General features: G+C 39.8%; 1 protein-coding gene across 2 annotated transcripts in view; it reads right to left on the bottom strand.

Annotated features, from left to right (window-relative positions):
- The window catches only part of Lama2 (laminin subunit alpha 2), a 572,138-nt gene that overhangs the window by 107,126 nt on the left and 438,663 nt on the right, over positions 1–26,349 (bottom strand). For both annotated transcript variants that reach the window (XM_076927972.1, XM_076927973.1), the window contains exons 35-39: positions 18,618–18,729; positions 12,598–12,760; positions 11,156–11,366; positions 1,419–1,535; positions 606–769 (exon numbers count right to left, since the gene is read on the bottom strand). In XM_076927972.1, the coding sequence (XP_076784087.1) occupies positions 606–769; positions 1,419–1,535; positions 11,156–11,366; positions 12,598–12,760; positions 18,618–18,729 (767 nt within the window). The remainder of the gene's footprint in view (positions 1–605; positions 770–1,418; positions 1,536–11,155; positions 11,367–12,597; positions 12,761–18,617; positions 18,730–26,349) is intronic.

Genomic DNA, 26,349 nt, shown 5'->3' with positions numbered 1-26,349 from the left:
CCCCCCTTTTTGATAAGGTTTATTATAGCCCAGGCTGGCTGAGAGCACACTGTAGTTAAGGCTGGCCTTGAACGTGTGTCTTCCTGTGACCATTTTCCAAGAGCTGGCCTCACAGGTGTGCACCATCAGCTCTGAACTATTATTTCAGAGAAGTGCATGCAGTATCTTACTGGATCGAGATTGAAAGGCTGTACATAAGACTATACATTCAGAGGCACTTTTAAACAATGGAAGGATTAGCTTCCATTAGAAATATAAAACTGATTGCAGCAGAGTGAGTTGGTGTATTATTTAGAATGCTAACAAGACAACCCCTGTGCTTTCTAATAGAGACAAGCACACAGGGCTCTACGGGTAGCCCAAGGCTGTGTTCGTTTCCTAACCAGGCATAGTTGAATTCACTTTTAACTTGGACTTGTGATACTTTTTCAGGAGTGCTTTGCCTACATTCTCCTAATTAGGATCTTCCATAGAAAAGCCATGTGGCTCTTTTGTTCATAATTACAGAAATCAAGACTTGAAAGTGATTTTCCACTCTTTCTGCTTGTCTAGACTTTTGGATGAGCGTCAAGCTAGGCAGACATTTCCAACAATAAATGCCATACCCATCAAGCACAGCAGACGAGTCGTTCAGCTGAGCAGCATGGCTCTCAGCCTGGAACACCTTCTCAGCAAGCCTTCTGTCCTTTATTTCCTGGGCAAGGTCGTCTATTTTGTCGCTCAGCTCCTCGGACATTGGTGGCAACTTAGTTTTAATGTCTTCGACATACTGATATGGAGAGAGAAGAGACAGCATCAACAGCCATCCAGGCCTCCCTGAAATTGTTAATTTCTCTAGGAAATATAATCACATATGGCTTGGAATTTGCCTTTAAAAAACTTTTAATCTACCAGCAAAGAAAATAGAGACAAAAGCTGTTATTTAATAGAAAAATATAGAATTGCATGAAGCCAATTTATGCTGAAACATCTACTATTTTTTGTAAGGTTACTTCCTAGCAACGAATGAAGAAGTAATGATCGTTAGGACCATTTTAGATTATTTGTGTCCCTATTTCTGCACATTACCGTGCATCACACACTACGTCAAAGGGTTGTTTTCAGATTTTTATTTATCTTTTAACTACTATTATATGAGATAATGACAGATGGTGAGTATTGGCCAAGGGACAAGAAATGTCTTGGTCACCATAATTTAAAAAAAAAAAAAAAAAAAAAAAGCAAGTATGCCAAAGGCCAGTTCTAGTATCTACTATGGCCAATAGATAGGTGTGTCCACAACATTATATTCCAACAGTATATTCTCATACAAAAACAAATCAAGGCTCTTATTTATGTCGCTGAGTTCTGTTGCCAGTATATGAAGGAAATGTGTCTTATCTTCTTTCTCTTAATTCTGACCTGTATTGAATACTCACATCTATGACTGAGTTGATTTCGCCCATGAGTCGGATGGCTTCATCAAGTATGTCATTCCCCTCCTTTAAAGTGTTCTCTATTTGTTGTTTGTTACCTTCAATAGCTTCCTTCTTTGTCTGTGGCATGTGAAGAAAAAGATTACAACAGCGTCTTGGTAAAATCCTTTTCTATTGTGTATTCTTATTTCTTCTGAGCTGTCTGAACAAACACAGTTTATGATACTGACAGTTCAGCTAGATGACAGCAGTATAACTTACCCGGTCAACTCTCTTAAGAGTTCTTCAACATAGTGCATATGTAGGTCATGTTTCCTCCCCATTTGACAGTCATCCAGGCAAAGAAAAGCAATGTGATAGTTGCTAGAGAATTAAAAGAACTGCTAAAGCAAAGTGGGATTTTCATCTTCAGTACAGTGCATGTATAGGATGTCTGTTATTGGCATCTAGTGTGCAGACCAAACTGGATGTGTGAAGTTCCAGTATCTCTATATAAATAATTATGTTGTGAGCATAAATATGCTTTAGGGAGAAAATGTAAGATTTCAAAGGTAGGATTTTTTGGGGAAATGTGGAGAAAACACTTTTCAAAAAGGAAGAGGAGGAGGAGGAGGAGAAAGAGAAGGAGGAGAAGAAGCTATTACCCGAAAGAGGAAACGTAGTGGATTCTTTCATAAGATGGGAACAGGCTAACTTTTCTGTAGAACTTACAGCTTGTCTCAAAGCTATGTGAAACTCATTCCTAGGCTAGATGAGGAAAATCAATGGAAGAAAATTACTGCCAATGCCTTCATATGGAGTCATTCATATCCTTCCGATCCTCATTCTCCCTACATGTTTGTGAAAACAATTACAATGTTGGTCTCTGGCCTTTATATGTTCTTCAAATAACTATTAATAATAGTTTATATTCATGGGGTTTTCCAAGAGGTGAAGAGCAGTCTTTAAATCTATGCCCTTTGATTCTATGGGTCATATGTTCATCACCGAAATGAGCATGAAACTGAGTCACTGCAGTGCTGTGGTCTTAGCGCCGTGTCGCCATCAAATTTCTATGTTGAGGCTCAATACTCTAACATGTTAGTATTGGGAGGTAACACATTTGGGAGGTGGTGACAGCCTGTCGTAAAGACCTCATAAATGAGGCCAGTGCCCCTATGAAAGAGACCCAAGGGATCTTATTCACCCTTCTACCATGTAAGGACACAGCAAAGACGTGAGTTTGTGAGCCAGCAAACTGGTGTTCACCAATCACCAATCCTCTAGCATTTTGATATTGGATTGTCTACTCCCTGTCTTCTCGGCTGTGTGTTATACATTTATTTCACATTTAAGGTAGAGACTCCTGGTGATTTTGTGATAGCAGCCAGAATGGAGTAAGACAGTAACTGGTCTACCCAAGGAACCATAGACAGCCCAGTGTAGCTGAAAGTGTAATGCTGTGGGTTTGGGACTGAAGAGACAGCTCAGCAGGCAAGAGCACTTATTAGTCTTGCAGAATAGCTCAGGTTCCATTTCCAGCAACAGCATGGTGGCCTGAAACCATCTGCAACTACAATGCCAAGGGATCTAATGCCTCTTATGACCTCCGTGGGCTCAGGAGTGCATGTGGCACACACACATACATTCAAACACATACACATACATATAAAACAAACACAAATTTTAAAGTGTAACTTTGATATACCTAACAGATTGGGCTGTGGCAGGCCCATGTCTTCTCTTACAGAAATTATGGTTCTTAGTTGCGTTTTTCCTACCACCTGCCCCTTCACCATGCTCCCACTATACATGCCTTCTCAGTTCCCTCTACTACATGTTCCTCAGCCCTTTGGCTCTGCTCCTCTTTCTACTTTATGCTCACAGCCAGCTTCCTGCCTATCTACCTGAAACAATGCCTGTGTTCATCCTAACGGTTATGTACATACTAGGTGAAACAGCTGAACACCGGCAACAGCTTGCCTGAAATGAATCCCAGTTTAGTAATCTACAAAATTCTGAGCAAGCAATGTGGCCTCTTAAAAATTGCCTCACTACTCAAAGTGAGGCTCATTGAACAGCAGCCTTGGCCTCAACAAGTGGCTTGTTAGGAATGCATCATCTCATTATTTTCTGGGAAGTACTGACTCAGAACCAACACTGTAACAAGAACTTGGGCTTCTGTGAAATCAGATAGAAAAGACTTGGCTTATAACTGCCAGGCACAGGGAAATCCTGTGTGATTCCTAATCATTATGTTGATGACTTTGTTCTTAGTTCTTTCTTATCTGAATTGTGTGTGTGTGTGTGTGTGTGTGTGTGCATGGTGTGAATATGTGTGGGGGTGGTGTGAATATGCATGTAGTTGTGTATGGGTGCGTAAATTGTATTATGTATTATGATTGTGTCTGAGGGTAAGTGGAGTGAAAATGTATGTGAGTGGGTGTGAGTTTTGTGAATAAGTATATAGGTGTATGTAAGAGTGTGAATGTGTGAGCTTATGTGTGAGTGAGTGTATGTGAGTGGTGTGAATATGTGTGTAAATATATAAAAGTGTATGAGTGTGAGTATGTGTGTAAGTGTATGAAGGTATAAGTGTATGTGTGATTGTATGTGAGTGTGAGTGTATATGAGTGGTGTGAATATGGTGTGAGTGTACGTGAATGTGTATGTGTGAGTGTGTGTAAATGTATATGTGTGGTTGTGAGTATGTGAGTCTGTCAGTGTGCATTTGAGTGTTTGCTCTTATGTGTGGTGTATGTATGTATATACTTAGGTGGATAAGGGCATATTTGCAAGTAGATGCATGTTTACATATGTACATGTGCATGTGTTGACAACAGATGTCCCCCTCAGTCCTTCCCCACCTTACTTTTGATACAGGGTTTGTCACCATGAGTTTTAGCACACAGAGCTCAAGGATGCATCTTGATGACTGCTCAAGGAGCTGCAGGGTTCTGCCTGTCTCTGTACCCAGTCTCTGGAGCTCAGGCATGGGCTGCTGTGAAAGGAATCTAAACTCAGCTCCTTGGGCTTATGTTGGAGGAACTTTGTCAACTGAGTCACAGTCTAAATGATTTTAAATTTTATTCTATTGGGTATTCACCAAATATAAAAATAAAAAGGGCTGTTACTTTTTCATATAGATCTTTTTAGTTTTATTGGAGGGGGTTCTAAAAAAATACAGGTTAGTTAATGGACACTGAAGAAATAAACACACTGATTCACAGCCTACTGAACTGTGCATAGTGATGGATAACACATAGAACATATCATGTAAAATCTTAATACAGATTGCAGATCATACATATACAACAAATCATTACTGTGTACATTATCTTGTGGGAAGCAGCTCTGCTCTTGCCATTACAAGGTAGGGCTTGGCATAGGCATTGCTTGAGAGAAAAGACAACTCCATATATGGAGTTGTATGCACTGAGAGGTGTGGTTACCCGATCACCCCACCTCGAATCATTGAGAATGGCCAATCTCCAGTGACTTCGTGGCAGTTGCTGATAGGATTAAGGCAATGCTTATAAGGGGCTGTGGGAGCTGGGGAGGAGAGAAGAGAAGAGAGAGAGAAGAAGCTCGCTGTACAGGGATAGCTGAATAAACCACTTGAAGAAGAACACGGTTGCTGTTGCCTTATTCTGCGGGTGGGACGTGGGTAGCGACATTATCTTATATGTCCAGGTTTCCAAACATTTCATATACTTTCTAATTGCTATCATGAATACATTCTTCGCGACACTGTGAATTCCATAGAGACAGTCTTATGCATCACTGTCTCTCTAGTACCTCTAAGAACTTCAATGAATGATTTTCAATGAGTAAGTGAAGGTGAAGTTGTGTTGTGACACAGCTAACTGATACTCTGGAAGACTCAGGAAGTATTTCATGTGGTAATGCCTCTTCCTTGACAACAAATGCAGAAGTTTCAGTGTCCCTGATTTCTGGCCACATCTTGGCTTCCAAGAGTCTGAAATTCTTTACATAATAGCCATTCAGATCCCCACTCTTGTATAAACTTATGTAAAGGTATAGTATACACAGAAGTTCAAAAGTGCTCTTTCGATTGGGGCTTCTTTGCATTAATGCACTAAGGTCATTTAAAATAATACACCGAATGGGAGGAAGAGCTATTTCTGTGGATGTGTGAAGCAAAGAGCTAAGTTTATTTCAGTTTCAATAAACTGGAGAATATGTGCTTATAGTTTTAACTATAAACTATAGTTTATAGTTTAGAAAGACAACTTGGATATAAGGTCACTGTGTTCTTTATCACACTAAAGCAAATGATGATCTAGACAGTGAAGAATGTTTAAAGGGACCTAATTTTTCAGATTAGATGAAATACTCTAGCTTTGAAACAAAGAAATATGGAGATTTGGAGATTGGGGGGGGGGGAATCAGAGAAAACATTGATCTCACTTTGCTTTATGGCATTCTTCTTATTGACTAATCAAAGTGTGTTGTATTTGTGCAGATCACCACTTGAAGCTCTGATGACACAATCAAAATAAAGATATACGTCTTGTGACCTCTCTGGGAGAGTATTGGGGTATGGATCTTAAATGTTCAACAAAGGCCACATGTACCACTAATACACGAAAGTACAAAAGTGAAACATTTAGCAGATGAGTCCCTCTTCCTCCCTCCTCCTTCCTGGCCATCATAATGTTACCATCTTTTCTGTACTGTGAATTTCCTGCCATGATGCTCTGCTCTGCCATAGACCACAAATGATGAAGCAAGTGACCATGGACCAAGACCTCTGCCAGTTGGAAACTAAATAACCTTTTGCTCATCAGTTTTTTATTTTGTATTTGTTCTGTTGCAGCAATTGAGAGATAACTAACACAGAAGGGAGAAAGCACATTAGTAAATTAGTGTGTCATCTTAGGTAATCATGAGATTAGTGTTATAAAAATAAATACAAAGGAATGGATAAAGATTGATGTAAGTTATAGAATACCCAAGACAGGAAATTTAGAACATCTAAGAAACCAAAAAAGGAAGACCCTTACATAGAGATATATAGAGATATAATTCTTTAAAATGAAGCCAGTGATGTGAGAGAACTCATGAAGTCACACTTCTAAGGAGTTACTGGCAGCTACTGGATGCTCTGGGAGGGAACAATAAGTATTCCTTAGGAATGCTGCCCCATGGGTTATCCTAGCTCCAGGGGATGACCTCAAATCTATGGATATATTTAAAGTGGAAATTTCTGGTTTCCTTGAAGTCTAGATTATAATGACGCTTTGCTGTGGCAGACAGGTGAAGGAATGTTTTATTGAAGCAGACCCAGGTGAAAGGATGTTTAGCTATAGCAAACGTGTGAAAGGACACATGGTGTTTAGAAGAAATATAAATGTGTCCCCACAGACAGTAGAGCTCAGGCATTGGTTTGCCTTGCTCCAGCTCACTGGTCTTCACTGAGGACATGGATAAATTAGTTTGCCTTGCATTGCATTGCTAAAATTTGCTTGTGGTGCCTTCATGAACAGAAACTCGCCAAAGAACTTCTTGTAAGATTTCTGCAGCTTCCACAGACTTGGGCCAGTTGTCCAGCCTCACAGTTTTAACTGGATTGAGCTGTCCTTGTTGATTCATGTATGGTGTCTCCCAAGCAGACTGGACTTCGGCTGCTGATTCATGTTTGGTGTTTGCCAATGGACTTGACTAAGAAAAATGAAAATTGGAATTGCCACAAAGAACTATTTCTAGATTGGTTCTCTTCCCCCATAGCCTATTAACCTTTCTTTTCCACTACCTCTGGTGGGTGGTGAGCTAGGGGCGTTGAACCCTTATTAAAGTAGGCTGTGAAAAATATAGGCATGCATATATTGGTAGATCTAAATGGACACCATGAGTTTTAAAAAAACAGACATGAAGTTGAGATGGGAAAATGGGTGTGTGGGGGAGAGAACTGGTGATGGATTTGATCAAACACATGATAGGCCTTCATGAAACAGTAAAATCTAAAAAGTATGCCATAAGTATAATAGTTAATTCATTTGTTTAGATATAAGGTTGGTTATATTCCCACCTTTACCTTCTAATTGATTAGATTCATCCATTCAGAGCCCTGCTGGATAAACGCTGCCTTTCCCTTCTGCTGCTGTTTACCATAGCTTATATAGGAACCTGCAAACACCACCTCCTTGTGTGCCTTTATGTTTTCGTTCTTGCCTTCTCTTCATCACTCATGTTGTAAGGGAAGACTTTGGGGCAGAATGTTCAGTGTGCATCCTGTGCTTCCCTGAATTGCTCATGTGATGTTTTTCTGCTCATCAGTGCCCATCCCCTACCCTGGCTCCTGTCCACTCTTCAAAATGCCTCTCTAACTCAACTACTACCACTACTTGGTGTTCAAAGCCCCCTATCATCTCATTCCACATGGCACTTATATAGGTTGTGAATGAGCCAGCCCACTCTACCTGACATTTCCCACAATCACCTTGTACCTTCACAGTATTGTATTTGAATGCATATTGTCCTGTCATCAAACATTGTCTTACAATGTTTGATGGAACTAGATGTGATATTATTTTTACAAATCTTTTTTGATCCTCCTAGCCAATATAAATTACAATGTTAAATATAGGAAAAAAATAAACTACCCAGATTTTTTTTTATATTACAAGTTTGGTTCAGCCAGTAATTATTCATAGTAAACCCAAAATGAGTGAGTTACCAACAGCAGCTAGATTTGATCAACATTTGAATATTAGATCTGTGTACTCTCTTGGCCTAAAATCACATTATTTAATAACACGCAGCTGAGTTTTCAGTTTATATGTGTCATTAACAAACACTTCAACGTGTAATTTTGATATGGGACTCCACATTTTGGTTGCTTCCTATACTGCTCAAGCTACAAATGAAACTCTTTAGTCACATAAGCTAACTTTTTTGTAAAGCAAAGTTTGGGGTCTGCTTATTCCAGCTGACTATCCAAGCCACCATTCATCTGTATAAACTTTATTCCAATTCTACCAATCATGAATCCGCTATCAGATTCGTTACCTCTTTCATTTCTTCTCAGGCCCCTGTTTCTAAAGTGTTCCCACCCCTGCTTCCAGTGAGTGGTACTCATATAACAAATGTCGGACTCTCTATGAAGATGCAGATAAGCTGCCCCTATCCACTTTTAGTAATTCTGTGATAATTACTTTAGTGTACAGAGTGGTTTGGCTGTTTGCCTGTGTGTACCTCCAGGTAGATTCAGGTTATTAAAGCCATCAGTTGTTTTTTACATCAATGTTTCTTAGACTTAAGATTGTATCTGAGTGATTGGAATTTGTTTTGTTTTGTCTAACTGTCTTGATAGGGTCTTGATATGCATCCAAAATAGTTTGAAACTTATTCTTCTGCTTCTGCCCCACAGATACAGGCATCACAGGTATGTGCCACCACTCCCAGATTTAGATGATATTTTTAATTGGATATTTTTAAATTTACATTTCAAATATTATCTTCTTTCCCGGTTTCCCCTCCAGAAACCCCCATCCCATCCTCCCTGTCCCAGCTGCTATGAGGGTGCTCCTCCATCCACCCACCCACCCACCGACTTCTGCCTCCCTACCATGGCATTCCCCTACACTGAAGCATCAAGCCTTCAAAGGACCAAGGGCCTCTCCTTCCATTGATGTCCGACAAGGCCATCTAGAGGATATTTTTCAAAACAAGGTTACGAGCTGACCACCTTAAAAAATAAATAACTATCCATTTAACCTGAATCTTAATATCCTTAATAGTAGATCCAGGACAATGGATGTTGAAAGCCATATCATTATTAAACCCACTGTGTACAATGTATAAAGCCACCGTTTTCAAATCTGTATGGCTAGTAAGTGAATCCAAGGAGTCTTAGGATATGGCCACCAGGTAGCATCCTAGAAGAGCCAGTGCAGATTCTTTTGGGGAGCCCAAAGACCATGAATATATTCTGTTTAATGAACTCTCCAGTTGACTTTTGTTATACAGTGTGTGTGTGTGTGTTTCTGTATGTATGTATACTTGGGTAAACGTGCATGTGAAGGTCAAAGGAGATAGAGTCATTCCTCTCCTTCTACCACAAGAGCTCTAAGAATTAAACTCCGTTTATCAGACTTGGGTATAAGGGCTCTTCCCCACTGGGCAATTTCAATTGGTCCCAGGTGACCATTTTTAAAGGCTAGTCTAGCATCAATCTTAGTAGCCCTGCCAACTTAAATTACACACATTTTATTCCTGATAATTTACACAAATCACCTCTTTTATCCAGAAAGTATTTAAATAAGCCTTTAGTGAAGCACAGCATCCGCGATAAAAATACGAAAATGAGGACTTGGAACTCCAGGGCTGACTGCATAAGCTGCAAGCCTCTCCCATAGTATTATCTGAGAAGTATGGCTCTGGGTTTTACTCATCACTAAAGTGAGGAGCAGCTGAACTTCCCATTCAGTGTGCCACTATAACTTCTCTCAAAATAATTACCAAATACCTAGTATGCTTTCCACACAGGGAATTTTAATTTTTTAAACTGTTGCCATAAAGTGGAGAGCTAACTCTGTATAAGTTACTGCACTGGGGTGTCACAGGGCGGAGTGTGTCACCACACAGCCTGTGATAGCACAGCCTTCACACCTCCTGCCTCTCCAGAGCGTGTTTTCTCTTGACTAGAGCTAGTGTGTTAGTGGTCCCAGATTGGTTAAGATTAGAAATATGACTTAGAGTGAAAGTCCTCCTCCTTAGCCTTCTACCACTGTCACAAGGCTAAATCCCAGAACAGAGAATGTCTCCTCCAATTTTCTCTTAACTGATTGTCCTTAGATCTAAAGGAAAACACGATCAAATAAAAGAGCAAAAACTAAACTGTGTGGTTATGTAGTTCTCTGTCAGTGACATTCAACAAACATCTTAAAGATCTTGTAAAATGCTAGAGTATTGAATCATTGCAAAATTCCACATTAGCAGAGCTGTGGGTTTCCTGCAGCATTCAGATCTTCAAAGAAGCCAACAGAAAAGGGTGAGCTATAGATGAAGAAGAAGGTTTTTAAATACCAAATACAACTGTGTACACTAAATATAGTCTCAGAGAACCTAAGCATTAACTATGGGATGGTCAAGGAAGAGAATGAAAACAATAAGAGAAAGGGAAAAGAAAGGCAGGGGAAAAAGGAAGGCTCTCTAGTTTCTCATAAGCTCAGCTTCCTTCCAAGTAGAAGGAACTATATTGGTTGCTGGCAACCAGGGTGTCTGTACTCAGCTCGTGGAGTAGGAATGTAAATCACAAAACTGTACAGCACTGGGGTTGAGCCATCCTTTGTGCAAGTTCCATTATAATGACTCGTTGTAGAGCTGAGATTGTTTCCATCTGGATTTCTAAATGGTAACTTGTCATTGTCATGAGATTCCCCATCTCTCAGGGATGAGCTTCTTCCATGCCTCTTTTTAATAAACTTTCCATACTGAGTGGGAGATAGTCATTAAGGACACATATACACATGGAAAGACAGATAGACAGGCACGTAGACAGACAGACCATACAGACTAACACACACACACACACACACACACACACAGAGAGAGAAAGAGAGAGAGAGAGAGAGAGAGAGAGAGAGAGAGAGAGAGAGAGAGTTCTGTCTCTTAGAAGTCCTTATAGAGTCATAGACTTGTCCTTTGAAACATATGTCAACTTCACTATTCTAGACATGTCAACCTGCCCCTTCCCCCCGTTCCAAGACAGGGTTGAGAGGACCCCTAGCGCTCACCTCCAAGATGGTCATGTTTTTTTGGTTGGCAGCAGACAACTGATTAGCATCTTGAGTTTTCTCGGTGGCTTCTCTCAATAGATTCCAAGCATCATCAAGTTTGTTCTTGTACTCTGCCAGTTTCTCCCGGAGATCCTTTTCCATTTCTTCATTCTGGGCTCTGGGCTCTCCAAACATCTTGTTTACTCTCTTCAGAAGACCTTCTGCTGCCCTGCAAATACCCCCAGCCCAAGAGTACAAAATGACTTCACTGCTCATCTTAAGTCTTTTCTTATATTAAGTTAAGGTACAAGATGATGCTAACATTAAAAGGTTAAAAATACACGAAAACATAGCAACAAATCCACAATGCTCCAAGTCAAGGTGAATTGATATCTAATTGTGGCAGAAATTTTTATTAAAATTGAAAAAAATACTTGTTCAATTTATTAGTAAGCTTACATTTTTAATTGTTTAGGGATCTTGTGCCATAGTCACACTATGACTGATAAAAGAAAAATATCTGCTTTGCTGCACATGCAAAATCAAACGGATCAAAATGCCAGCTGCCCCACCACAACGAGCTACTTCCTTTGACTATATGGGACTGTTGACATGCTTGCCTAGTAACTGTAGATAGAACTCTCATATTTTTGCCATCCAAGCCTAATGCCATAACTTTGATCTTCTCTACTTTTTCTTACAACTCAGCAGTCTGAAAAAGTCCTTGACTTAACTTACCAGGATTTTCTAAAATGGTAAATAATGATAGTATCGAGTGTGACTTTATTTGTCATTTATTAAAGTAGGTGGTCATGTTCTCTTCTTTCCCTCCTTCATACTCCTCCTCTCCTCTTCCTGCTCCTATTCTTCTCCCTTCTCCTTCTGCTACTCCCTTCCCTCTTCTCTCGCCCCCATTCCCCTCCCTCTCTCTTTTCTTCTTCTCCAATGAGATAGGGTTTCCTGTATACTAAGTCGACCTTGGACTTGTTCTGTGGCCAAGAACGATCCTGAACTTTGGACCCTCCTATCTTTATCTTAAAAGTGCTGGGACTGTAGGTGCATCATCCTGTCCACTTTACCTAATGCTGGGATCAAAATCAGACATTGTGCATGTAAAGCGAGCTCCGACTAATAAGCTTGTCACAGCTCCAGGCTTTTGAGCTTATTGATAGTTCAGATGTTTCTAACACCAGTAATTGACAAAGTAAGCCCACTGGCCTAATTATAAAAAATAACACTCCAAAGTTCAGTTACTTATTATTTTATATATAGGCAAACACGATTTTAATTGATTTTTAAAGCAAAATATGTAGGGATAACTGAAGACATGAAGAATAAGTAACAGATATTCCCAAATAAAAAAAAAACTGTGCTCCGCTCACTTGTGGTATAGAAACTTAGGAAACTTAATAATGCTGTTCAGTTGTCAAATGAAAAGCCCCCAGAATGTCTCTACTCACACCAACTCATCCTCAGCAACTTCCTTCTGTGTTTGAAGATCTTTACTTCTAAGTTCTTTCAGCATCCGGTCGATCTCCTTCTGAAGCTCTTGTAAGTTTCTCTCTGCTGTCCTGTCTTGACTTCCTAAGGTTTCATTTAGTTTTACAGCTTTTTCATTTACAGCTGGGGGTGGGGGAGTAGGGAAGGGAAAATTTTATAAATTAAGTAACAAGAAAGTCACATGCAAAACTAGCATTCAACACTTCGTCTTCTCTCCAGGTTGTTTCTTCTGAGAACCAGAGGCAGGTACAAGGACAGGCAGGAAAAAGTGACATAGTTCTCCAGGCTAAACTCCTTTTGAAAGCATAGTAATTAAGGTATTGTGTATAAAGGAGGGCACATAAACAATGAACAGACTCCAACTCTCTTCAGGTAAGAGGTAGAAGAAGTAGGAGATGTATGATTCAACACCATGCCGCTGAACACATAAGGTCTTTTGCATTGTTGACCAGTCATATCTCCTAGCTTTAGAATCCTGAGAATGGAAACACTCTTGGCTGTGAGCTCACTGAACATGGACCTGTCCCATGCATTTCTACAGCCTTGTCATCTTCGAGTTTTAAAGGAAGGAAAGGTTCATTGGTCTAGGGAAATAGATTAGGCTGGAAAGATGCCTCCTGCAGTGAAGCCCATCCCAGGAGTCTATGTTTACAATGCAGTGAACAGGGTTTCGAGCTGTGCTCTTTGGAATATTAGGATTCTCTAGGTGCTTTAAGTATTCTACAAATGATGTCTACTTTGCGAAGAAATTGCACGATATGTTGGTATTCTGCACAAGATTTCATCTGGAAAAAGAATCCTCTGTCAAATAAAAGTTTAAAAACTTGGTGAATTGAAATACTTACATAGCACTGTCATTCATTTTAGCCTGGTGCTCTTTGAAGAGTGTTCTATGGGACATTAATTTGGTGAGTTGAAGGGAGATATTTTCTCAAGCTCTTTGTCTGTTTAATATATATTTATATAATACTACCCATGAAAATCCTCAGAGTGAAGAGTCTGGTCTGCCCAAGAGCTATTTTCTAACATTTAAAGGTGTATCTGAAGATCTCTTTAAAAATGTAATCAATCTTGAACTTTCCTTATTGGAGAGATTTTTCAGATTTGCACTGGGCAGAGCTCCTAAGTCAGGTGCACACAGTAGTTAGGGTGGGCTTTGAGTTGTTAGCTCTAAAATGCTGCACCACATCCAAAGGCAGCAGGAACAGCTTGGAGCTTTTGAAAAGGAATGCAGATTCCCAGGACCCACCACAGATCAGCTGAGACAAAACTTCTGGGAGTCAGGGACCTACATTCTGGCATTTGACAAAGTCCTCCAGAGGCTTCTTGCCTGGAGCCAAGACTTTGTTGCCCTCCTGCCTGTGAGAGGATATTAGTTAGATAAGCAACCTGAGTTAAGAATGTCTCCCTACCCTCCTGCCTGTGAGAAAATATTAACTAGACATGCAGCTTGAGCTAAGGAATGTTTGTGGGAGCATTTCGGTTACAGGTACCAGGAAACTAGAGATGTTGGTGGGATAGCCCTGGACCCTGAGCCTTAGATAACCTTCCTGCCTGCTCGTCTTTATAACGGCAGCTTGAACAATAAAGTTTAAGTGCTTGACCAGACATTTAGACTGGCGCTTTGTCTTTGTGTCTCTTGTCCCTTCATTCTTTCATCCTCTTCCCTAGGGTCTCGTTGAATCCCTTGTGGGCCTCGGCAGCTTCTGATGCTTGCTGGGTCTAAAGAACACTGACAAGTGGGAGAAGCCGAGTCTGTCTCACCTGCTCTTTCCAAATCACCCCCCTTTACGTATAAATGTGTTCGCTTAGAAAGTTGCTGCAGCCAACACTTGTTCTTGAACATCACAGCTAAAGACAGAATGTTTATTTTCCTTCCGAAACCATGATGCAAAACTTAATTGCTACATAACGGTAGGTAAAGATGGGGCCTCTGAGACATTAAGGTGTCTTTTATATCTGTTTTTAACGGTAAATTCTCTGCAGAAAAGAGTTTGGTAGGAAAAAAAACAGCAGAGGAAGAATGAGGAAACCCAGACCCCAGCTGCATCCTCTGGAAGGCATATGTCACCTCTCTTCAACTGAGGGGACATGCGAAGAACTAAGGATATCAAAAGGGTACAGAAAAATCCATAATATGTGTAAGTAAATGATGCTGCACTAAGAAAGAGAACATCATTTTTATATAAGAGGGTCATTTTATATAATTTTATATTATTTTATATAAGAGGGTCGGATGTCAGTGTAGAACATTGCCCAGCATACACTTAATCCCCAGCACCAAAGAAGAAAGTTAAGCAGACAAGGTTTGGTCCTTATACTGCTTATATAGGTGGGATGATCTTGTAAACTAAAGATGAATGGGTTATTAAATCCTCATTCCAAAGTATATAGTGTCCCTTTCAATATCTTTCCTACAGGCTTAAAAATAATTGCACAAAAAAATATTGCTTGAATTGATTTTACTTATTTCAGAAGAGGGTTTTATGCAAATTTAAAACTTTTAAAAAACAAGATGAAATCAACAGAAAAAGAAGAGGAAAGGAAAATGAGGAAAATATTTCTAGATAGAAAGGCATGCCATACTGTTTGTTCTGAAATATCATAAATCAGCTTGAAATCATGGCAGCTGCTGCTGCCTAGCAGAGAATAAATGGGGCCTTCTTAAAAGGAGTGGGCAGCACCTGTAAAACTACCAGCTCCCTGGAGAAAGCAAATCTACTCTCCATATTAAATCTGAAAAAGCCTTTTATAAGTTTGTCAGACTTGGAATTTGTTAGTCTGTCCTGAGAAACAGCCAAAGAAGATGACTAGCAGTAATTAAGTCCTGCGATAAGTCAGGACATAAATAGTAATGGGGTTGATCTCTGTCTCTCACTAATTCTAACCCAGAAGATAAACCATAGTTCACTCATGCTCTAATCAAGAGTCCGGGCATGGTATATAAAATTACAGTTGATATAAAAATACACCGCGGTTGAACAGATGTTGATTATCCATGAAGAGGCCTTGACTCATGACAGAAGATACTACGTGAGATGAACAAGCTATCTATCTAAACAAAACAGAAACAGACTAATGCGAGGCAGAACCACCCACTTCCCACAGCAACTTAGTGCCACTAACAAAATAGGAAAGTACTCCTGATCACCCCCATCCCTGAGGTGTAGGTGAAGGAACAAGAAAGGTGGCTGTGTAGCATAATGTAGTTAACATTTAGGCGATTCCTTTTCCTTCTTGCCTTCTTTCCTCTTTACTGTCTCCCCCCTCATCTCCCTTTCCCCTCACTCCTCTTTCCCAAACTGTTAAACCTTTTGTAGCACATCTTGTAGAACATCTTAGCTAGAATTGACCATATTTCTGGTATAGTGCATGCAAATTTGAACTTTTATGTAATTGTAAAAACTCTATTAATTCTACCAAATAGTCTCTGCTGGCAGAAATGAACCATGTTCCTATTTCCTCAGATACAACTATCCCACATGACACCATACTGATTTAGAAGACGGTGCACTAGTACCACAGATGTACTCCAATCATCTGACCAAAGGATAATGTAGAGAATGAGCAATCTCTCTCTCTGCTGATTTGCAGTGCTTCTTCATCAGGTCTACAGGCCCAGAGATCTGGTTGAATATTATCTTCACACTGCCCCTACTGGTGACTTAGTGCCAGTGTACAAATTGTAAGATGATACCCAGAAAAGCAAATAAAAAGAGTCCATGTTGATCAAACTACCAGCTATATCTATATCTCTCTGTGAGAAGAGGGTGAACAACTTATTTTAATGGAAAATAGAAACTACATTGAAGCTGATGTTCACTAAGTCATATTAGTTAGCAGTTGTGTTTATGAACAAGCTGATATAGTTTACTTTATTTGTGTATGCATGTACCTTGGGTGTTCATGTGTATATCTTATGCATGCAGATGCCTTTATATGAGGTTTTTTTCAGCTGCCTGATGTCATTGCTGGGAATCAAATCTGAGTCTTCTACAAGAAGAGCAAGTACTTTTCATCACTGGCCCATAGATCAAAGCTAAACTGATTTTAAAATTAGTCTCCAGGAGGCTGTTGGGTGTTGAGACTTCAGATAGTAGATAGAAAAAGTTACCTCCAGAGATCCACATGGAGGAAAGTGGCTCTTTGTCATACATTTGTTGTCTGAGGGCATTTTCAAATAGCATCAGTGGAAAATAATGCCAGGGAGCACACAACAGAGGTATGCAGCACTGTGAGGTTAACTGAAATGCTTTTCTAGAGGAAGTAACTTGTTATGCTAAACAAAACAAAACAAAACAAAACCCCAACAACCTTATCTGAAAATGCTGCTGCTCCCACACAGTGGGGAGTCAGTCATTACTTGTGGGGAGCTGACAGAAGGCGGCTATCATCCTTGCAGCCATCTTGAGCCATATACCCTGACAAGAGACTTGATTGCATTAGCCTACAACAGCTGAGCACACTCTGATAACATCTTGCTTTAGATACCCAGGATTTTCCCTTGGGTGTGTGAGACTTCAAGGTGTGTGACTTAAGGGCGTGACTTACAGATCAGATTTAGAGATAAGGCCTAAGGGCATGACTTAAAGGTGTGACTTAGAGGCATGGCTTAGAAGTGAGACATATAAAAGGCAAGAGGCAGACAGAAGAGTTCAGAACAACTTGGAGTAGGAATTAGGCATGAGGTAGAAGACACTTGGGCTAGAGAACTCCGAAGAAGAATTATTATTATTAGGCATTAGGCACTAGGCACTTGGAGGAAGAACTTGGAATTAGACACTAGGCACTTAGCACTTGGAAGAAGTAACTTGGAACTTGGAGGCACTAGGAACTAGGTACTAGGAACTAGGGACTAGGAACTAGGGACTAGGAACTCAAGACTTGGGACTTGGACTAGGAAGAGAGACTGAAGAATAAACGGGATTGAATCACACTCTGTCTGGTCTCCATTCTTCTCATCCATCCTCACTCTCTCTCTTGCTGAACCCCAACCCGTGGACCTGAGCAGCTTGGGGCAGTGCAAGCTCTAACAGTTTAACCCCCAAGGCTTTTGGCAGTGTGGGTTTAAACATTGATAGCGCAGTCCCCGACATTTTGGCCCCAAGTGTGGGGCAGCTCGGGCCACAACATTTTTGGCTCCCAATGTGGGGTAGTGTGGTTCGCAACAATTACTGATGATAGGCCACCAGCTAAAATCTACTGTGAAGTTTAGTTCATACCCCCTCTATTTTTCCATATTACCAAGAGAAATAGCAACAGCCCACAGCATTGTAGAACAATAAAGATGTTTAACTTTATACATCTTTAAAGATGTTTAGAGACACATAAAAGCCACTTTTTGAACCTTCTGAACATGCATGTATATTTAACATTTATTTCAAGAGACTGGAGAGTGGAGGGCTTCTTAGTCTGGGTTTTTGCCCAAACAAGTGACTTCCACTTCAGTTCTCAGCCACATTGGGAGATGCCAAGAACTAATTCCGAGGGAACTATGGACTAAATGCCAAGGAGCCTCTGGTGAACTCGGGTAGCCAAATTCCAAGCTCCAGATGTTCTCTGACAGCTCATACCAAGTACTTGCAGAACCATTTTGAGAAATGAAAGAACAGTGTTCGTATACCAAATAGAATGGCGAAACTAAATTTTCAATAAAAAGAATGAACAAATTTCCAAAGCTCTGATCAGAAAAATAGCAAAGCTTACATTTTCAATGAATTATTTAAACATCCTAGAATTCATTCAGACTCTACACCCAGAATCGTTATTTCATCAACCGCCATTACTCACTTGATGCTATAGGCCGTAGATTTCCACTAATCATGACCCTGAATATTTCAACCAAATTGTTTTCTACACCTACAACTTGAAATTAGAAATGACACCTCCTTACAGGAGCTGTTCGAATCCCCTGAAATCCCTTCTTTTAATTTTCCTATAAAAGAAAAAAGATAAAAGTTAAAATGTGATTTTCTAATACCTTCAGCATCCTGGACAAGCCCTTTAATGAATTCTTCCAAGGATTCTGCTCTAGTGTTGGTCCTCTCAGCATCTTGTCCTGTTTGCTCACCATCTGCTGTCACTTTGGTCGCCTAATGATCCAAATTTAGGAAAAGCATAATTAATAGAGATGATGAAGTTAGAACCAGATAAGCTCCCTCTGGCTGCATTTTCTTTCAAATTTTATTTGCGCCAAACGCAATCAATGAATTATTGATCAGATGTACTGGCAATGACACCCTGTGCTCAAGTATACAATTAAACTTTATGACTGTTTCCATTAAATGGAAATCAGAGAGCTGTATTTGGTCCTATTAAAGTCCCTTTTATAGGTGGTAACACAGAAGTGTTAAAACATGGTTATTTTGAAGGATATCTTTAAGGATCCAATGCTAAAGTCTTTAATGGAATCCCCAGCCTCCACATGTTGCAGTTTTGTCTGGATTTTATTTTCTGAAACCATGTGGTATACAACAATGACCTCTTGAGGGAGGAACTGGCCATCTGTCTCAATAAGCTTGATCCTATGGATTCAGTTTAAATCAATACGTTAATTAAGAAACACAGGGGGCGGGGAGTACTTAGCTCCTCAGTGGTAAATGCTGTTTGTAACTCTCCAAAGATGGCAGTAGAACATTAAGGCAGAATTAATACTTGCTTTCCCATATGACATCACCAGAAGTAATCACAGAATCATACACCATGGTCAACAAAAGGAAACAGAAGCTCCCAGACAGCTCTCCCTTCCAGTGCAAAGCCTAAAACATACTCATTTGTGTTCACATTGAAAATTCCTTGGATGCAATGGGATAGAGTTGTGTTCAATGCAGACATAATATGGTTAAATGCAAACAGAATGGATGTTGGTAAATGTCTCTTTAAAAAAATACAAGGTTTCAATCCCAATAGCATGTGCTTAAGCTTTGTTTCTGGATGCAATAGGACTTCTGTTTTGTTCAAAAGATGCTGGTAATCTAGATACTGACATTGAATTAAAGAATCAAAAGTTGCCTTTGTGTTATATTCCATGATGTTCAGGTTTGCATAGTTGTAACACTCTACAGCAGTGGGTTTCAACCTGTGGGTTATGACCACTTTGGGGGGTGGGCCAAATAATCCTTTTGGGGGGTCAAATGATTTTTTTCACAGGAGTCGCCTAACATCATCCTGCATGTCATACAATTATATTAAGATTTATAACAGCAGCAGAATCACAGTTATAAAGTAACAACAAAAATAATTTTATGGTTGGGGTCACCACAACATGAAGAGCTGTATTAAAGGGTTGTAGCATTGAGAAGGTTGAGAACCACTGTACAGTCTTGTGTTATAATGCTTCCATTCTAGGAGTGATCAAAAAATTTATGTTTTTTTAAAATAAATATACAAGTAGATTATAAATAATGACTCTTCATTTGGCCAGCACAAAACATGACAGGAGATTCCACAGGAATTGATCTGCATTTTATCTCTACCTACTGCCCAGTCCCATTGCAGAAGATTGAATTCACGGTGGAACCTGAATTGCAACTATTGTTACCCAGTTCTTAAAATTGCAAGTATTAACATCACCAGGATACTTAGGGGAGAATCCATTGGAACTATTTAAAACTCCTGTTTGCAGCAGGCAGCAATAACTGGGAGGAATCTAATCAACACACTTGATGCTCTGACTTATTCTTCTGAGATACTAATAATAGGATTATTTTTCCTTTAGATTTTTGACAATTGTTTTTAGAAGTAAGCTATGCCCATAATTTCTAGGTATCTCAATTACCTGCTTCCACGATAACTGTTACAAGCGTGTCCCAGTAATTTCTTTAAATCAGTGTTCTCTAGCTATTTATACTCATGGCTTAGATGGGTCAAATAATTTTACACATACATACACCCACATACACACAAACTTCTTCAATGTTACTTTGTGTTGCTAACTAAGATTAAACTATTCATGATATTGACATACCTTAGAAGTTTCTATAGTGCAAACTGTGTCCTGATTCTGCCCTCCACGACCCCTCCCATGTTAACACGTCACAGAACATCATGACGGAACTGCTCTATAATATGGTCATCTTCCAATATCTTATGAATAAATGTATCCACCAGCACCAGTACATGTTACTACACAAAAATATATGCCTTTTGACTTAAAGTTTAGTTTTTGCCTTAACAATACCTTTTGTATTTAACCAATGTAGTTGCACCATCAGGTTCAATAATCCTTAAGAATTTAATGTATTAAATCCTTTAAAACGTTTATCAGTGTGCTCTCTCTTATATTTAGATGGCCAAGAACATATCCATTCTGTTTCCCTCTCGAGTTATTGCATTTATGAAGTGTTGTGTAAGCAACTTCATTAGCATATACTTTAGGTTCACATCATGCCAGCACTCCAGTGTCATCTTGGTTAAGAAACATGTTTACGAAGGTAATGACTGATGCAACTCCCTGGCTCCCCTTCAGCATGGCACATAAGCCAAGTATTCCCCTTCTTTGGATTCTCTTGTTTCTTACTGTCTCTACCCCAAATGAGCTCTGCCAATCACATTCACAGACTTTGCCTTCATTCATCCCGCCCCTTTCCAGTTTTCTTCCTCTAAGCATGGCTGCTGACAGGCCTCCACATTCACTGCAGATAAGTGATTTCTCCATAGCACAGCATGTTTTAGAACCACACTAGCATAGTGAACAAATAACTGACTTACCTACTTTGTGACTTCCCCTCTCCTCTAAAACACAAACACCACGAGTGCAGGTTGTGGCCTGCTGTACTCATTTTTCTGTATCTCTGTTGTCTATCTTAAAATAGTCCCTGCATGAGTCAAATGGGCCTCTAAACAGTTTTCATCACAAAATTTATTAGAGTTGTTAGATAATTTGCTGTATCTGTCTAATTTCCACCATCAGGTGCTAGGGATTCTGTCTCACTTTCTTTATTCCTGAGCAAACCAGTCATACTCTGAGGCAAACTGTAGGGCTTCTAAAATGTTGGATGAGTGGATGGTATAAAAATAATCAAACCAGCCACCCTTCTGAAGTGCTAAAGCCTGCTGGAGGGATCCAGTGCCATTCAGACTGACCATATGCCTGGTGCTATGCTTGCCAGGGAATGTAGACCGTGGAACAGGTTTCTGGGCATTTCTCACTGCTCACATGAAACGGCTACTTATGAACTGCAGCTGAGGACATGGGAGAAGAGCCAGGCAAGAGGCCCTCCATTTTCAGGGGCACCGCATTCTGTCTCATAGCCTCTCAGTAACTCCAAGTTCTGATGATACATGAGACTCCAGGGAGGAGAAGGCGGGTTGGAGGTTCAAGATAGGTGGAGTTCTCAAATCCTGTTCAAGGATGAGTCTCTTTGGCACATGTAATAACTTCCTCTCCCTGGCATCAAGACACTGGTTTGGGTGGATTAACATGATAAAGGACAGATTATATAGTTGAACTCTGCCAGAACCTGCATTCAGTGCAGATTCACAAGGGCTTACAAGACTTTCCATCCCAGCAGCCTTCCCTCCCAGAACCTGGGCCCAATTTCTACAGGATGCAAGTGGAGGTATGGGAAACTTAAGTGCTCCACTTGATACAGAGCTGAGGGGGAAAGAGCCACAGATTTATTGGCCTTTTTTTTTTTTTTATCTTTGCCAAGTACATATCTAGCTAATATCCAGGTATCTGAGAAAAATACACAGAAAGACAGAACATCTGAAGTAAGAAGAGGTCATAGTTGACATGAAGTGTGTTGGTATCAGGAACTGACTTGGCAGATTGCCTCTGAACCCAGCGATGTCACCCATAGGCGACAGGGACCAGTGCATCTGTTGCCATGGCAATCACCATACATTACCACAATCCACTTGGCTCACCTCCCACTTTTACCTGTGAGTGGTTACATTACAACCCAAATAAAAGGCAGACCCTCCTGACCTCCTCCCTCTTTTTCCCCTTCATCTTTGGCGCCACCTTTTGCCCCCTTCCTCCACAATAAACCTCCTACGTTGAACTGCATTGGCCTGGTGTGGTCTGTCAGGACACAAACCGTGATTCTAACACAACAAAGTGTACTTAAAAGCATTTGATAAATCAACACATTTCATAATCCACATCGGAACATCCCTTAGATATGTTATTTCATTATACTGTAGTTAGGTCATCATCTGGTCAAAAGGGCTCCAGAAGTCTTCTAAAAATGCTCTGTCACCTAGGGCAGTGGACATTGGCAGAAGAGCCACTTAGGGTCATCTCTGCATTTGAGAGCTAGGACTGTGTCTTGCCTGTGTTTATTCCTAAGATTACCAGGCACCATCCTTCCTACCAAACGTCATCATTCCTGACAAACTGCAGGGTGCAAATGAAGAACCATGCTCACCCAGGACAGGGTGTGGCTAATACTACTGATGGGATCTAAATATCAGCTGATAGGAGCTGCCTGGGTGTTCTTTTGTTTTAGAAAATTGCCATTCCTATCTCTGAACCCTATTTATGATGGTCGATACCTTCACTTATTCAAATATCTTTTATCATCTTTGATTCTCTTACTTCTATCTCCTCTGCTTGTTATCTGCAATCTTTCCAGTGTTCCTATATAAAAATGCTTTATGTACCAAAACATCTCTTTACCTTTGATTATCTTTAGAAAATATTATACTTACTCAACAAGATTATTTTTCTCCTGGTTTTTAGTTTTTGCTGATTTCAGAGTATTTATATCTGGACAGCATGCTTGATCACCATGCCAACATTAATTTGCTTCTGAATAGTGTAGCTTTTACCTTCCCGTGGTGGCTCAAGCAAGGTCTCACCATATCTCTTAAAATCTGCACATAATTTTCTGGGTTGGATATTACTTGCGTCTTATATTGCAGGCTTCTCTATGTTAAAACAAGAACCTAATGGAGCAAATCTAACTATCAAATAGACAACATTGCCTAAATACCAGTCGCTTTTGAATCTGCAGACTCATATGGGTTCTTGCTATAATTAAATTTCAGATTTAATCATTTATATGATATTTCCAAGGGTCATCTTTAGACACTCTCTGTGCTATGTATCTACGTGGTAGCAGCTCACTCCCCAGGCAAGCTGTTGGACCAACAACACACAGGTAAAGAGACAGGAAGCTGTCACCTGGCCTTGTGGAATGACAAGAGAGACATTTTAAAGGAATGCCTTTCTTAATATGTCCTGTGTCAATTTTCAAAGGTGCAAACCAAAGCAACATGATTTGCGACATATCCTGCACCTCCTTAAAAACACAGGAGGAAAAGTAAAGGGCAATCAATGCCAGCAACTTTAACTTGCGCTTTTGAAAACTGAAAATAAAGCATCACAAACATACAACATTACTGGTACTTAAAAATTGGAAAACTAGTTTTTGTTACTTTGCAAGCGCTTCATCTTCATTAAGGGTGATTTTCAATAGACAGTAAAAGACAATGTAAATGGAGCTTAATGTTGATATTCAGGCTGTTTATAGCACCGACTTCTCATAGAATATAAAGCATGTGGGAAGCAGCTTTCAAAGAACATATTTAACTTAATTTAAGTGCTGCCTCATTTTAATACAGTTTTAAAGAAATTCAAAGTCAGTGCTGATTATGGATCTGTCTACATCTCTTGTAGCTATTCTGATGCTAATCTTTTAGCCAGAATAGTAAGGAAATAGATTTCTCCTTTTAAAATGATCACCAAATATGTGAGGCTTCAAGGCAAGTGTTAACAATAGCCATGAAGATTGAATGCACATGGGTCTTAAACAATATACAACTACCTGTCAGAGGAATGGAAGCCTTAGCTGCAAGGTAACTTTGGGAGCATAGTGAATCTCAACATTACTTGATCTCAGAATCATCTGACATTCACGAAAATCTCAGCATCATAATTCTTGTGGGACTGGTCCCTGACCCAGGTAAATCCCAGGATGAAACTCTAGTCCAAGACAGTAGGTATCGGAGAACAGGAAGTTGTGGCTATTGCATGAGTCAGGCTCTGGTCCAATCACAGGACTCCTTGCTTTTCCACTGTCTGTGTAGCCTACCATTGGATACTCGAGAACTCTATCCCTCTGCTTCTGGTTTCATGTTTCTACAAAGGTTTGGACTTTCCAGCACCTAACAAAACTGCAGACTGCTGTTAGCTATAGTAACTAAATATGCGTGATTTCTACACGAAGCAGGGTACTACGGAAGTGGTCCTGGAAGGGTAAAGCAGTAAATAGAAGCTAAAGAAGATGGAATAGAGTATGTTCCATTCAAACAGCCCGTCAGATATTCTGCAGTAACAGAAGACCTTGGGAAAATTCTCAGCATTACTTTTGTAGCTTCTGAAAAATCAAAAAAAAAAAAAAAAAAAAAAAAAAAATCAAAAAAAAAACAAAAAAAACAAAACAAAACAGTATATAAAATATAAGATTGATTTTAAAAATTGACATTGGAATTAAGTACAAATGGACCATAGACTTAGGTGTAAAATTAAAATCTACAAAGTTACCAAAAGGTAAGACAAGAAGAAAGCAACAACAACAACAACAACAAACCCAGACATCTTGGGTGATAGTGATGAGTTCTGGGCTAAAATGCCAAATAAACACTCATGGGGAAGAAAGAACAAAAAGTAAACTGACACACTAGACTACATTAGAATGAGAAACTCCTGCACCTTTAAGAAAACGAGAAACCAAGCCATAGCATAGAAAACAATTACTCAATAGAAAACAATTACAAGAACCTTTAAAATTCAACCAAGAGACAGGTTTGGGAGATGGCTAATGGGTGAGGTGCTTGCTTCACAGTCATGAAGAGCTGAGTTTGGATCCCCAGAGCCCAGGTCAAAAGCAGAGCATAACTCTCTGCCTCTATAATGGTCCAAGTCTCTAACTCTAACAATACCAAAATCCACTAGGGCGGTGGAATGACAGAAACTCCCACTCAGTGCTGGGAATTCAAAATGTTATACCTAGTTCAGAAGACACAGGAACTTTCTTATGATACTAACTATACTTGTAGGGAAAAAAAAAAAAAAAAAAAAACCCACTCCAGCACTTAGGCTGCTTGATGCTTACTCAAATGAGGATCATGTCCACACAAAATCCAAACGGAGATATTTACAATGAATTTCTTCATTGAATGCTGAAACTTGGAAGCAATAAAGACATCTTTTATTAAGTACATGGATAAATCAACCGTGGTGTGTAAAGGGAGTATTCAGGGCCAAAAAGTAATGAGCTATTAAGCCATGGAAGGATGGAGAGAAGCCTTAGGTGTGGATAATTCAGGGGGAAAAGTCAGTCTGAAAATGCTGCATTTTGTGTTTCCAATTGCATGACATTCTGGCTCAGACAACATGATGGAGAGACCAGACCCTAGGTAGAGGAACTATCTGTAGTACGTGATCATGTTGGATATTGACTTTCTATGCTTGTGTGCAATGGCAAGAGTGAATGGAAAAATAGGAGACAGACCTTGGAGAATAATTATGTAGCACTGAAGGTTACTGACAACAACAAATGTCCCATTCTAGTTGGGCAGAGAACAGTGGGGTCATTATGAATATGGAGGGCAGAAGGTGTGTAGAGGCTCTCTGCACTTTCTAGTCAAGTTTGCTTTGAGACTTTAGCTGCTCTTAAAAGGCTTCTACAAATACACAAATTTAGTCTGCTGAAAAGAACAAATAAAAAGGATATGGGGTGAGCCACAAAAGAGATCTGACA

The sequence above is a fragment of the Arvicanthis niloticus genome, chromosome 30, assembly GCF_011762505.2.
Source record: "Arvicanthis niloticus isolate mArvNil1 chromosome 30, mArvNil1.pat.X, whole genome shotgun sequence".
In the NCBI taxonomy this organism is placed as follows: domain Eukaryota; kingdom Metazoa; phylum Chordata; class Mammalia; order Rodentia; family Muridae; genus Arvicanthis; species Arvicanthis niloticus.
The sequence above is the reverse complement of the archived record's forward strand: the minus strand, read 5'-3'. Positions and strand labels throughout refer to the sequence as shown.